General features: G+C 42.8%; 1 protein-coding gene across 3 annotated transcripts in view; it reads right to left on the bottom strand.

Annotated features, from left to right (window-relative positions):
- Window positions 1–10,898, bottom strand: part of LOC102379795 (serine/threonine-protein kinase DCLK1) — a 410,739-nt gene extending 399,841 nt beyond the window's left edge. For all 3 annotated transcript variants that reach the window (XM_014525416.2, XM_025191247.1, XM_025191248.1), the window contains exons 1-2: window positions 10,835–10,898; window positions 10,094–10,482 (exon numbers count right to left, since the gene is read on the bottom strand). In XM_014525416.2, the coding sequence (XP_014380902.1) occupies window positions 10,094–10,482; window positions 10,835–10,848 (403 nt within the window). In that variant the 5' untranslated portion in view covers window positions 10,849–10,898. The remainder of the gene's footprint in view (window positions 1–10,093; window positions 10,483–10,834) is intronic.
- Between the last annotated feature and the right edge of the window lie 3,751 nt (window positions 10,899–14,649).

The raw sequence follows: 14,649 nt of genomic DNA, 5'->3' as shown, positions 1-14,649 counted from the left end.
AGGGTGTGGGCAGTGGGGTCCCACAGGGTTCGGCCCTTGGACCGATACTCTTTAATGTCTTCATCAGCAACTTGGATGAGGGAGTGAAATGTACTCTGTCCAAGTTTGCAGATGACACAAAGCTATGGGGAGATGTGGACACGCCGGAGGGCAGGGAACAGCTGCAAGCAGACCTGGACAGGTTGGACAAGTGGGCAGAAAACAACAGAATGCAGTTCAACAAGGAGAAATGTAAAGTGCTGCACCTAGGGAGGAAAAATGTCCAGCACACCTACAGCCTAGGGAATGACCTGCTGGGTGGCATGGAAGTGGAAAGGGATCTTGGAGTCGTAGTGGACTCTAAGATGAACATGAGTCGGCAGTGTGACGAAGCCATCAGAAAAGCCAATGGCACTTTATCGTGCATCAGAAGATGCATGACGAATAGATCCAAGGAGGTGATACTTCCCCTCTATTGGGTGCTGGTCAGACCGCAGTTGGAAAACTGCGTGCAATTCTGGGCGCCGCAATTCAAGAGGGATGCGGATAACCTGGAGAGGGTCCAGAGAAGGGCCACTCGTATGGTTAAGGGCCTGCAGACCAAGCCCTACAAGGAGAGACTAGAGAAACTGGACCTTTTCAGCCTCCGCAAGAGAAGGTTGAGAGGCGACCTTGTGGCTGCCTATAAGTTCATCACGGGGGCACAGAAGGGAATTGGTGAGGATTTATTCACCAAGGCACCCCCGGGGGTTACAAGAAATAATGGCCACAAGCTACCAGAGAGCAGATTTAGATTGGACATTAGGAAGAACTTCTTCACAGTTAGAGTGGCCAAGGTCTGGAACGGGCTCCCAAGGGAGGTGGTGCTCTCCCCTACCCTGGGGGTTTTCAAGAGGAGGTTAGATAAGCATCTAGATGGGGTCATCTAGACCCAGCACTCTGTCCTGCCTATGCAGGGGGTCGGACTCGATGATCTATTGAGGTCCCTTCCGACCCTAACATCTATGAAATCTTTTTTTCTAGATTTTTTTTTTTTAACCGCATCAGTAAAAACTATCACTCTGTAGAATAGAGTTACTTATGATATAAAACTGGTTGCACTCTACTTTTGTCCCTTCTAATAATTAACAAAACTACTTATTTCTATGAATCTTCAATCAATAACAGTTAAGTATATCTACTTAATTCACTTAATTACAAAAAGCACATTTAAAATAGGATCTTCTGAAAAATAGGTTTACTGTGTGATGGTAAACACTACACAACTGATCATCCAATCACAAAAGAAAACAGTCTTAAAAAAAAGTCAAATTTTTAATGTTATATATTTCAAAGGGGCAGGCTGCCTCCATTCTTTATAAATCGATGCCAAGCTAGTTAGATGTAATTTTATTACATATAGTGTTATAATAGCCTTTACTACCTCAAAAGATTTATGCCTTGAGTATGCTGGATTTTTACCCCAGTACAGTCTTCCCCCTCTAAACTTGGGCAACTTATTATGCCACAACTATAAAGGTTAATTAGGTACCTAATGAATGTACCACAAACTACTTAATCTTCTGCTGGTAAACTGCATCAAGAACCATTTATAAAAATAAACCACTAAAATTGCTGGTTGTTTTATTTGCCAGATTTCCCACATCCCCTGTAGCTTTCCATATTACTGTAGCTTTTCACCAAAAAGGTATCCTTTTTATATCAAGATACTTTCTTTTCCCCTTCAAGGAGCAGCCTAAAATATGATTATAAGATACTGATGGAGGTTTATTGAAACTTGTTCTACCTAACAGGTAACCTGTCATTCACATGAATGTTCAAAAAGCACAAGAACCAAAATGAATTAAAAATCAATCAGCACCCAATTTAGAGCTGTCCCTTGTCCTATTCTGAGCAATGTACATCCCATTTTCTATACCAGGGGTTTTCAAACTTTTTTAATAAGTGTACCCCCAGTGGCCCCCTTTTGATTAAATGTACCCCCAGGGGGGAAGGGGTAGCAAGCAGCCAGACACAAAGCAGGGGTGAGAGGGTGAAGATGATGAGCGCCCCCCCCGCCCCCAGCTCTGCACCTGTAGGCAGCAGCACAGGGTGGCTAGGCTTTGCCCTTGTCCACCCCCTCATACCTCCTGGGACCTTGCAAAGTATCCCTGGTTAAGAACCCCTGTTCTATACCCAAGTTTAAAAACATTGGCCCCCAATTAGAGCAGCAATTAAGTACAAGCTTAATTTGCTTGTACCAGCACTCCAAATTGATGGCAGCCAGAAATTTAAAGTCAAACAATTTTTGATAACAAAAGGTTACATTCACAATTTTCACACATGAATCTTAACATAGTAATATATGCTTTGGGGCTACAGGAGACTAAGGATTTAGTCCATCACCAAATGATTAGCTCTGGAGAAGCACAGAATCAGGGAGGGAAATATGCCTCAAAGAGGGTACTTTTATGGGCTGCTCCAGAAGTGTTGAACCTTAAGTATCACCTTTTACATAGGGTTTGGTTTGAAGATATAAACTAGCCCTAAACATAACCCTTTGTGACATGACAATGAAGTGTGTGGGGAGGAGAGGGAAATGTATGATGGAAGCAACCAACTACAAAAGTGTTTGAAGGCTATATACACAAAGAAGAGTAATTTTGTGCCTCGTGAAATTTCAAATAAACCAGAACTAAAGTAGTCAACATACAGTACTGGATACTTGCCATAAAAAGTATCCTAAATGACAGTATCTATAGAACTGTAGAATATCCCCCCCAAAGGAAGAGATTGCACCATGAAATGCTCATTCATCTATCATTAATCACGTCACAAGTCTTGTCTGCAGTACTTATAACTACTGAAGAAAAATAAAGCATGTGAACTTCCAACTGCTTCGGACATTCAACTATGAATTAAAAACAAAACCAAACCAACCATTAAGATACCTTCTCTAATATATATATTCATCCCTAAAAAACAGGAGTAGAGGGAATATTCTTTTTTATATTTAGTTTAGTGGCTCAATAAATGCACAACACATAATGTAGGTGTTATAAATTCTGGGGGTAATCAATATTTAACCTAATAGCCTATTTAAAATTCCAAGTGTAACTCATACAACAAATCTTTGATTCAAAATCATGAATAGCAATTTTCTATAATGGAAGCCCTCTGGCCACATTTCGGCTCAAAATGCTCATTGAACTGTTCTTTACTTGCAGTTGAACTATGTACAGCCAAATGTCACCTATTTGTTAGTTAATTAGTTCTTTCAGCAGAGACAGGTGTTATGATGGGAGATATTCGTTTGCTTTAAAATAATACAGCAAAATGGCTGCTAAGAGATGGAGTACTGATTAGGAGGCAACATCAGCTTTTACTGGCTTGTCAGTATTGCAGCTTGCTTTACACTAATATTCCAAGGAAGATGGTTGCTCATTTTCTAGTGCTAATGTCTTTGTAAATGTAGTGTTAATGTCTTTCTGTTATCCCAATCATCCAGCCTTTAAAGGGTCCAGTTGGAGTCTTTTTTCCTGGGAGCTGGTGTAACCTCTACCAGACCCTCTGTTATGGCATTACAGGTTACAGACCACCTGATTTTTGCAAATGGAAAAATATATTTATATATCTAATGATATATATAAATATCATTAGAGGAATAAAGCAGCTACAGGTTAGGTTATGGCAGAAGGAAAGAATGGCAACTGCCCAGCAAGAAGCTGCATGACACTACTGAGGTATTCAAGAAAAAGAGGTGGTACAATTCAAGCAGGAAAGTGAATGATCAACTCAGAATCTAGAAGCAAGGGGAGGGCAGCCAAGCAACCTGCCAGTGCTTCCTGGTACAGTAGGTTGCTGTTCAGTAAGGGGCAAGTTCCAATTCTAGAATATCAAAAGAGACAAAAAGGAATGCGGTTGGAGATCCTAATGTCTACAAAGACCTCAAAACTAGCTCCTCTGTTTCACCCTTTTCACCTCCATATGAGTATAAAGTGATGGCAACAGGTGCAACAGAGGGATTGAGAGGGTAGAGGCAGCCATCCGCTAAGCAGAAAGGACTACAAAGGAAGAACAATCTGTACTAGATGAATTATCATTGGATTTCTTATTTGAGTTATTTATTATTCCCAGATGTGATTCCTAATACAGCTGTGAACTAATGGAACTGCGTGCTTGGTGTCTTGACTTTTTTGTGGCAGCATTCATGACATTATAACATTCCACACCTGCAGTTTTTACTGAGATAAGAGAAGACACTGCAACATTGCCACAAACTGAGTAAATAAACCTGCACCTCATATGGTCTTCAACACTTAATAGTCACTGTCCCAACAACTTTCTAGTATCTGGTACAGATCAGACAACATTAGTTATTTTGAAAGGACTCTTAATTTTAAAGATGTAGATGACATGGCACTCCTTTGCACAACCAATTCCCCTGCATTGTTTTTCTTACTGGAATATAAATCCAGGTCCCAGTATGATCTATGGAACTTTTTATCTCATATCTCTCTCTCCCTTACAGATCAAATATTTGCAGCCCTTGGACCAAGAAAGAAAGGCTAGTACTTGTCCTGGAAAAATAGCTGGAAAGTACCTACCATATTGTTGGTTCTATCACAAAAGTCAAGTCAAGTCAGTCCCAAGGCCACCACAACTGTTGGGGCACCTTAGATGCTGTAACAACCCTCCTCCACTCTGCACGAGGTTAGCTAAGTTGCTTTGCCTCATTGGTGATTCTTCAGGCAAAGTAACAGCGCTCATCTCCTCTCCAGGTATGGATGGCTGTTGGCTCACAGGGAGCTCATCTGCCCTTTGACAGGTCTTGTTTCTAGACCGGCTGGATGTCTACACACCCTCTTCACCCAAGCTAATCCAGGTGGGGGTGCCAGGTTAGTTGCCAACCATGGAACAGGCTATACTGGTTTACATGGTACCAGATAGCAGACCAAGAGAGGCCTGGCCTGACAAACTATCACAAAAGCAATAAATTAATTTTGAATTAACTTTGGTTCATAGATTCAGAGCTACATTTGTATTAGCGTACATCTTGCGTAGTGGAAAGAAACCATTTATCAGTCTATGATAAAACTGCCTAATATGGTTAGAAAAAAAGCTGTAAGAAAAATGGTGCTGGAAAGTTTAAAGCTGCATATTCTATGAGAACAGACTGTTCAATTACATAAGTTGAGAAGCATGTTTACTAAAAAATATGGAGACTGCAGACATTTGTTATAGGACCCAATCCAAATATCATGTACAGGATCAGGTCCTTAGCAAATATCCAAAATGGAGTCAGACATTCCTATGTTCATAAGGCCATAATTCTACAAACATTGACACAGGTACTTAACTATAAGCCTATGTATACATACATGTATTGTTTAGAAGATCCTTCTCTTACCCCATCACTTTCACCCACTCATCCTCTCTTTGAATCACTCCAGTGTCCTGTGCCTTTCTTCACTTCAAATATTCTGTTTATCTTTACTTCTGAGGCACTGATGACTTATCCCCACCTTAATTATCACCTCGCTTGCAATGGAGAGATTGATTTGTTTCAAAATCACCTCCACTGCCAGCCTTTACCATTACATGTTAGCTTTTCAAAGACACACATATGTGTTCGCCCATATTCTTCCTCACATGACATGAGGAGATGCCTTGGAACACCCACAAAATGACTTACATTTTGTTGATTAGGCATCATGGGAAATGGTAACAGCTAGACCACACAGAAATTATTGCCTATTAAGCCTGACCAATATTGTCTCATTGTCTCTTTTTGCCCTTTGGGCCAGAAACTCTTTTGTTGTTTGGGGCTTCTTCAGCAGTTGATATAATAGACCATGACCGGAAGTCCTTGATGATACAAATAAAGGAGGAGTGCATCTTCACATGCGCTTTACTGTAGAGTAGATTAATTGCATCTGCAGTAAAGCATTACCATCTACACATGCACCAGTATTAGGGCACAGTAAATTAATCAACTCCCCAACAGTATTATCTTACTGTGGAGGACTTAACTGCACTGAAACACATATGTAGATGGTGACAAGGGCAAGCAGTGGCAAGAGGGTGCTAAAGTGCGGGGGCTGCCTGCCACCTAGTTCCACACATTAGTACCCTTGTGCCCCAGCCAGCCCCTCCAGCACCTGGCACCATTACCTAGAGGCCAGGACTAATCCCCTGTGTGCCCCCTGCCAGCCCAGGGCTGCTACACCCCAGGTCAAAGTGCTGCTGTCCCAGGTATTAATTGCATGTGTAGATGCATCCAAGGAGAACTGAAGCCACAGCTCGTTCCATGGTCTATACACTTCAGGAATATGGACCACTACAAAAACAGTTAATGTTGATTAATATATAATCCCACTTCAGAGTTGTGTTGCTTCCTCCAATATATTAATTTTTACTTCTGCTGTCCAGTAACAAATCAATGGTGGAGGTGCTAGTTCATCTTTGGGTATAGACTTGCAAATGGCTTGTTTGGGACAAGAGGGGACAGGACTCCATCATTTGTCAGCTGCTTCATGTTAATTGCTCATGTGCATGTTCTTCTTCCATGATAACTGAAAGATAAGAAGTGCAGTTCAAGCTTGTGCAAGACTGAGAGAAAACTGGTGAGGCTTGTTTCTCAGAAGTTCTCCCAGGTTTACCAGAAAGGCAGTATACAAATGGTTATGGACTGCTTTGAATTTAAAATTAATGGAAAAGGTGTCTAAGACACCTGAACTGCTTTTTAAAATTCTCATCTTGCAGTTCCTTTCCAGAATGCCATAAGCTTCCAGCATAGCAATGCAAAATGCTGCAGATGCAAAACAGCTCATTTGCATCCTATTTCCTCTTTCAGGCCTACTTTCTTCACAGTTCTGTTATAGCGACATCCTTGCCACCACTAGCTCAATATGGCTTCTCACAGAACCAGTCACTGTCTCTCACGGATCATCTAAAGACCTCCCTGACTCTTGTCCTATTGGAGAAAGCACCATCTTCTCCATTTGCCTGGAAGAAAAGGATCTAAAAAAGGGAAAGATTCACATTTCAAGACAAATCATTATCGGTATTTAATTCAAGGCAAGCCTCATTTGTCGCAAATAGAACGTTGTCTTCAGTATGAGCTCCTCAAAATAAAGGTACAGATACTAATAGTTATCTGACTGAAGAAAGTTCCCATTAAGTTAGCTCATATAGCAAGAGAGCATTAGTCCCATAGCACACAAAGCAACATTTCACATTTCAATAGTTTGAGCAGGAATTTAATTGGACAAGTGGCAAAACCAAGTGATTTTCCAGCTATTTAAACACAAAGCACAGCTGCAAGCTAATTACTGCTGTAATAAACAACCGAAAGACGTTAAATTTAAACAAAAAAATGGAGGTGATTGAATTTTTTTAAAACCCTGTGAATTGTCAGTATGTTAAGTTCATGCTCTATTATGCAGATTTCAACAAATTGCAACAAAATAGTCCACTGCATTTTTTAAAAATTAAGTTAATCAGCACCAATTCTCAAAAACTAAGATAAAAAAAAAAAAAGCTTTTTGGGGGGGGGGGGAATATGGATTTAATTTTTCCATTATATACAGCCACTTATTTTTTTAAATCCCACCACAAATATACCATATGGAAATGGGAATATACTATTGAGATTTGACCTTTACATAGGCACTTGATGGATGGAAAGCATGCAAGAGGAAGAGTGGATGGGGAGAAGTACAGATCTGCATGTTTCTTGCCTCAGAGAAGATAAAAAAAACAAAACAAAACCCCACAACCCCCTCCCTCCCCCCACAAAAAAACCCCCATCTCTCTCCAGCTCTATTATTCCCTACAATGGCAATAAGGGAGGAATTTATTCAGTATTTTTTTTAGCCAGTTTGGTATTTTTAAATAAATAAATTTACTGCTCCCTCTTCATTCTGTTCTCCTCTTTTTAAGAGCTGGCTTTTGCACAATTTTTGCAGCCAACCAATCTGCATGAATATCAGTGACATTTACCTCTTGCTGATAATGCCAGCAGATAGTATGAAGAGCTCTATTAATTATTTCCAAAAGGAAGGGAAGACAGAATTGCAGCCCTGGCATGGTTGTGGATTAATATTTGCCCTATCACCCTTTCAGCAATGATTCTTCTCTCCCTCCCTCCCACAATATAAATATTACACTCGTTTTCTAGCATTTGGATTCTACCTTGGAACCAAAGACATTGTTTCAATATGAAGTTTCTTCCCTCCCACTACACTAAAATTGTGGGTCTATACCTGAAAATCCTTACTTATGCAATAACCCCTTCATGCTCTCTCCCACCCTATTTCCTACCCAAGAAAAAGCCTGAGAAAAACAATTCTTACTTTGCTGCACGGTCCTTTTCCCACTCTCTCAAGACTTCCCTCTGTTGTGATGCCTACAAGAAACACTCAATAATGGCTACACACTTCATGTGCTGGGATTTTTAGTTGCTGTCATACTGGATTTTTGTTTCTTGTTATACCATTTTTGCTATTACCTTTTCCTCTTCCAGTCACTACATTAGTTTTCCTTTATCCGATCCTCTCATCATATGCTGATCCTCTCCTTGTCATATTTAAAAAAAGACAAGTGGTGATACAGCACCTATCCTCATTGGTATATTTAGCTGATACAACAATGAAAAAACAAAAACAAAACCTACACACACATCCATGACATTAGTGAGTCTACTCATGTGACTAAGTGTGAACACGCTCATACTCAAACTCACAGGGTTGTTTGGGTTTCTTTAGGCTAGAATAGCATTAAAGCATTGGGAAGTCTTCCTCCCCTTCACATAGAAGCACAGATGAATTAAATACAACTAAGGCCACTTGTTGGACCTAAAGGCCTTTATAGCATGTCTCTGTTCATGCTGAAGTGAAATAATATATCTTATCCCTTCTCTCAAGCAGAATTGGGCTTCAGTTATGTTTCTGGAACGTACCAGGTTTAATGTCAGACACCACGTAAATCATTTTTTCTGTGTTCTAAACTAAGAAATGGTATCTACAGAAGAATGACACCAGGGACAAATGAACAGGCATCTTGGTGACAATGCATTTTGCTGGAGGTGAGGGAGACCTAATTTAGAAGCAGCTTCATGATTCCGAACACCAGAGGATTAGGGAACAGTGTACATCCAGAGGCAATGGCCTATTATCATCACTGCATTGCAGGAAGAAAGTAACGGCTGTAATTGCATTGCCCCGACTGAGCTGGTATCATAACCAGCCTTTATTATGAAACCTACTTTTCCTTCTGTTACAAGGAGTGGGATGTATACCAGTTTTCCTAAAGCAAGAGGTTTCCTGAAAGAAAAGAATGGCGTGCCCTCATTCTGAAGGAACCCAGATTACTTAAACATACCAGAGCCAGCATTGATGCATCAGCAAGGACACTTGCTGCTGTAACAAACAATTGACTAGGGGTACCAATGGCTTGGTCTAGTTCAGCAGAGTAGTTTTTCAGTGAAGTGTTAACATGTTAGGAAGGAAACAGCTCCAAAAAAATCTAGGATGGTTACCATGATGGGAACAGAAAAGGAAACGGTTACTAGTTCCAACAAGACTGTATACCAAGGGTGGCCAACCTGTGGCTCTGGAGCCACGTGTGGCTCTTCAAAAGTTAACATGACCATTTGGAAGCTGGTCACTGTGTGCTTCTGCAAAGATTCAAGGAGACACATATTAACTATTAACGCATATTATTATATTAATAATCCTGTAAGTTTCCTCCTAACCAAGAGTAGAAAACTATTGCTAATCACATTCCTGAAGTCTCTTATTAGACAGAGAAAAGAGAATTTCCTATGGGGCAGGTGGCAGGGTGGGGAGCTTGCAGGCAGGGGCCATGTGACTCACAGTTGCAATATGCTGTGCTTCTTACTTCAGGCTCTACCATCCTTCCCCTGCTGATTCCTCTTGCCACCAGTTGCTCCAGGAGAGAGGAATCAGCATAAATCAACAGCAGGGGGAAATGGATAGTAGCAGATTACATTTACAATCCATACTTATGGAAAATTTATTAAGTTAGGCATGCATTGATACAAATGTAAAAACGGCAAGGTAATGTATTGATGCAGTTAGGAACTTTACACTTGCATCTCTTTAATGCTGACCTTCTACTAGTTGGTCCAAGGAGGAAATTTTCTTGGAGCCATCAATGGTGTAGATTGTTCTCACTCCCTGGGGCAGATTCACATTATCAGACAGAGTTCGGGTCAGATCAGCCAGCAGGGCCTCGAAAGATCTAAACCGGTCAGGGGAAATGGCATATACAATCCCTTTGAAATACCGATCTCCATTGCGATAGAAACGAACTTTCTTGGCTTTCTTCTCAGAACTGAGGGTTTGTAGGGTGCGGGTTCGGTAAAAGCTACAGTGGGCACTGTGAGTAGGGCTGGGCAGGCCATTTACCCGAGACCCTCTGCCATACCGCTGTGCTTTGTCACGCTCATCAAAATGTTCCAGCTCCATGTCTCTCCCAAACGACATTTTGAAATTTAGCCTGCGAACAGCAAAGAAGAAAAAGTTAATGGATATGTTTTAAGGACTTGGTTATTAAAAACTCTAAATTAAGACAGCAGGTTACCAATAACATACTGCAGGAGATTGTTTGACATACATACTATAGGAGAAGGTTGAGGCTAATGAGTTAAACTACCAGATGCAGGAATAAGCTTTACAACTCTCTTGCCATGCTGTAAAATTTTGGTTGCCAGAAGTTTGTTACCAGCCTTTGTAATCTGGCATAGTATGGATGCCAGCCAGAACGCTGATCACCAGCAGTTCTCAGAGAAAATAATTAAGAACTAGCATGTCACACAGCTTTCATTCGTATGTAGCACAGAGTTGATCACCTGGGAGGAAGCATAAGAACTGGTTTTCCGATTTTCTCTTAGACTTCTGCTCAATAAGGTTTCCAATCCTATTAAAGGTGACACAACCAATTCACTTATGCTTTCAATTCTGCTTACTCCAACTCTGATCTCAGAAAAGTTGTCACTTATTGGTTGGCAGGAAGTATAATCCCCTCAGCAACATCCCATTAAGAACATTTCAGAGGAAGCAGTCATGCATGGTGGCAAGAGAAATCAGAATTATTGAGTGCAAAAGAGTCAGCTGGGTTGGTCAGCTTCACAGTTGACAAAGTCTTGCTCCTTCTGGTCATTAGTTGCCTTCATGCCCTGCTTTATACTCAGCTGATGTTGGTCAACCCCACTCTCCAATCTTTAATACACGCTGAAAAGATGGTGTTTTCTTCTCTATTGAAGTTGGGTGCTTTCATGATTTAAAAGAGCTCCTCAAACCACTATAATCCACTGAGCAAACAACCTTATAGAATTTACAGAAAGGGTCTGCAAGACAATAAATATTCTACATCTCATGGTTTGTCATAACAGATTTCACCCCCACCCCCGCAGGAAAATGTATAACTCAGTGTTTCCTGAATCACTAATGGATAATTAATTTTATGTTCCTGAAGTCATCTGAAACCCCTGAAGTTGATCTCAGCCCCCTGAGATGACCACAGATAAGGTTCTGAGTGGAGTGGTTCTGAAAGCAGGGAGTTCAGTTTTCAAATACAGCACACACTGGTAATCTCTAAATGAAGAGTTATTGTTGACCTCACTTCCATTTTTGGAAGTATTAAAATATCATCTGAACTACTGTTGAAGAGCATAATTACTACAACCCTCATGCTGATCTTCATATTTATTTAAATAAATGTTTGAATCCTTATCTTACGTTTAAACAAAAGAATGTTTCTTCTCATTTAAAGCCACCTAGATTTGTAGTAGTAATTATCTGTAAAATACATAAAATATATTTATTGCGTAGATACACAGATCTGATTTAGAAGTAATCATTGATTTGCAACATACAAGGAGGGGAAAAATAGCTAGCACCAACTTCGTTATAGCCACTAATAGGAGACCATAAAAAAGCCACAAAGCAATGTTTCAAAGCAAAGTAAAGGCAACGGTGCATACAAGTGCAAAGTCCTGCACTTAGGACGGTGACTGGCTGAGCAGCAGCTCTGCAGAAAAGGACCTGGGGGTTACAGTGGGCAGTAAGGTGAATATGAGCCAGCAGTGTGCCTTGGTTGCCGAGAAGGCTGATGGCATACTGGGCTGCACTGGAAGGAGTGTTGCCAACAGGTCAAGGGAAGTGATATTCCCCTCTATTCAGCATTGGTGAGGCCACATCTGCAGTACTGTGTCCAGTTTTGCCCCCCCACCAAAAGGATGTGGACAAATTTAGGAGGGTTCAATGCAGGGCAACGAAAATGGTGAGGGGGCTGGGGGACATGACATGAGGAAAGGCTGAGGGAACTGGGCTTATTTAGTCTAGAGAAGAGGAGACTGAGAGGGGATTTAATAGCAGCCTCAGCTACCTGAAGTGGGGTTCAAAAGAGGATGGAGCTACACCGTTTTTAGTGGTGGCAGATGACAGAACAAGGAGCAATGGTCTCAAGTTGCAGCAAGGGAAGTTTAGGTTAGATATTAGGAAGAATTTTCTCACTAGGAGGGTAGTAAAACACTGAAACAGGTTACCCAGGGAGGTGGTGGAAGCTCCATCCTTGAAGGTTTCCAAAATCTGGCTAGACAAAGCTTTGGTTGGGATGGTCCAGGTGGAGATGGTCCTGCTTTGAGCAGGAGGTTGGACTAGATGACCTCCTGAGGTCCCTTCCAACCCAAATGTTCTATGATTCTATGACAGAATAGGGTTTACATGTAAATTTTAATATGGTGAACATATGGATGGGCCCCATCGCTGCTTAACTGTCAGCATACGAGTAGTCCCACCAACGTCATAAGACTATCCACATGCTTGTAACCATCTCACATGTCTAAACCATGGAAAGACGCTGTGGATTTCATTTCTCCTACCTCAGATATAGTTCACAGTCCATTTTATTACACCAACATGCAATCAAGTGTTTGTTTAAATACAGGCAAGATACATAGCTACATACCTAGCCTTCTACCTGCATGTTTAGTCAGGGAACATCCTGCCTTGAGCAAGGGGCTAGCCTAAGTGACTTCACAAGCTTCTTTCCTGCCCTACTTTCCAATGACCCTATAGTCTTCCAAAAAGATTTTTTTTTAAATAATGCCCCTCACCCCCAGAAAAAGCCCAACACACATTTATCAAAATTGCCCTTCACCTTCCCTCACCTGCTCTACTGGAGAGATACAAAACACTCTGCAAAACTTTAGTTGGAACAACAGCATTTCACTGACCCCTGGCTATACCAAAAATGGCAAGTTATTTTTAAAAAAAGGCCACGGGCAGGTTTTAGGCCCCAAATTAAAAAGGTATGTTTCTGACATGGGATTAGGGTTTTTATCTTTTTTTTTTATTATAATGCTCATAAAAGCCACTTCTTTGGTGCTAAACAACCCTGTAGATGTTGCCATTCAAAGGCTGCAGTGGGGAAGCGAAATTGAGAAGAATGAAAAACAGAGAAAGAGGATGGGGGGAAAAAAAAGAAATGAGATGCTTGGTGTTGGTGTGGTCCTCCAAAGCAACTCAAAAGGTAGGAAGGGCAGGGCTGAATTAATTCTTTAGTGCAGGGGTGGCCAACCTGCCGCTCTGGAGCCACATGCTGCTCTTCAGAAGTTACTATCCGTCTTTGAATCTTTGCACAAGCACAGGGTGACCAGCATCCATTTGGAAGCTGATCACCGTGTGCCTGTGCAAAGATTCAAGGAGATATATATTAACTTCTGAAGAGCCACACGCGGCCCCAGAGCTGCAGGTTGGCTTCCCCATCTTCAGTGGGCCCTAGGCAAACAAACTCATGGGCCCCGGGTCAGTGGAGACCCCCCTCCCTACCCTGGTGCAGCCACCTGCAGGGAGCACAGCTTGCAGCCACCGCGGGATGGAGGCCGGTGGAGGGAAGGGAGGCGGATGGGGCCATTTGAGCTGTCACCATGGAGGGAAGGACCAGGGCCCCCCAGAGCTCCAGGCCCTAGGCATGTGCCCAGTTTGCCTATGGGGGGGTGGGATAGGAGGAAGACAGGACATCTCAAATTGCCCAGTTTTAATCATCTTAGGTCCAATAGTGCCAGCAGAAGAGTCATCCTCCGCCCCTCGCCCTCACTGTCACAATAACCGCGGCACTGCGGAGACCCCTTCCAGCAGGGAAGGGGACTTCTCCCCGGAAAGAGGCGCTTCTGCCAGTCGCAAGGCAACGTGTTGAAATTCAAGACGAGGCTAACGAAAGACAAAAGAGGCTGGAAACCACAGTTTGCTTCCCCCGGCCGCCTCCGCCTCCGAGACCCCCGCGCCCCTAGGAAACCTGGGCGCCCACGCCAGCCTTGCACAGCCGGTTTGCGCTGCGGGTCCTTACATAAAGCTCCTACCCGCAGCGATGCCAAGGCAGGGCTGATCTCACGGGGCGGAATCAGCGGAGCAGGCGCCTCCCCACCGCCCCCAGCCCAGCTCTCCTCCCGGCGTGCTGCAAAGGTGCGGGCGCGGCCCCGCCCCGGCTCTCGGCACGGAGGGAAGGGACCGGCGCGCCCCCGAGCCGGCTGGGCTGCATCGCGGGCTGGTCCCCGGGCGGCGCCGGCATCTCCCCGCGGGGCGGGGGGCTTTTTGCTCCGCTCGCCGCGGGGAGGGGGACACACAAAGGGCAGGTGCAAGGGCTGCCCGGTCCCGGCGGCAC

This window comes from Alligator sinensis, unplaced genomic scaffold (assembly GCF_000455745.1).
Source record: "Alligator sinensis unplaced genomic scaffold, ASM45574v1 scaffold1034_1, whole genome shotgun sequence".
Lineage (NCBI taxonomy): Eukaryota > Metazoa > Chordata > Crocodylia > Alligatoridae > Alligator > Alligator sinensis.
The sequence above is the reverse complement of the archived record's forward strand: the minus strand, read 5'-3'. Positions and strand labels throughout refer to the sequence as shown.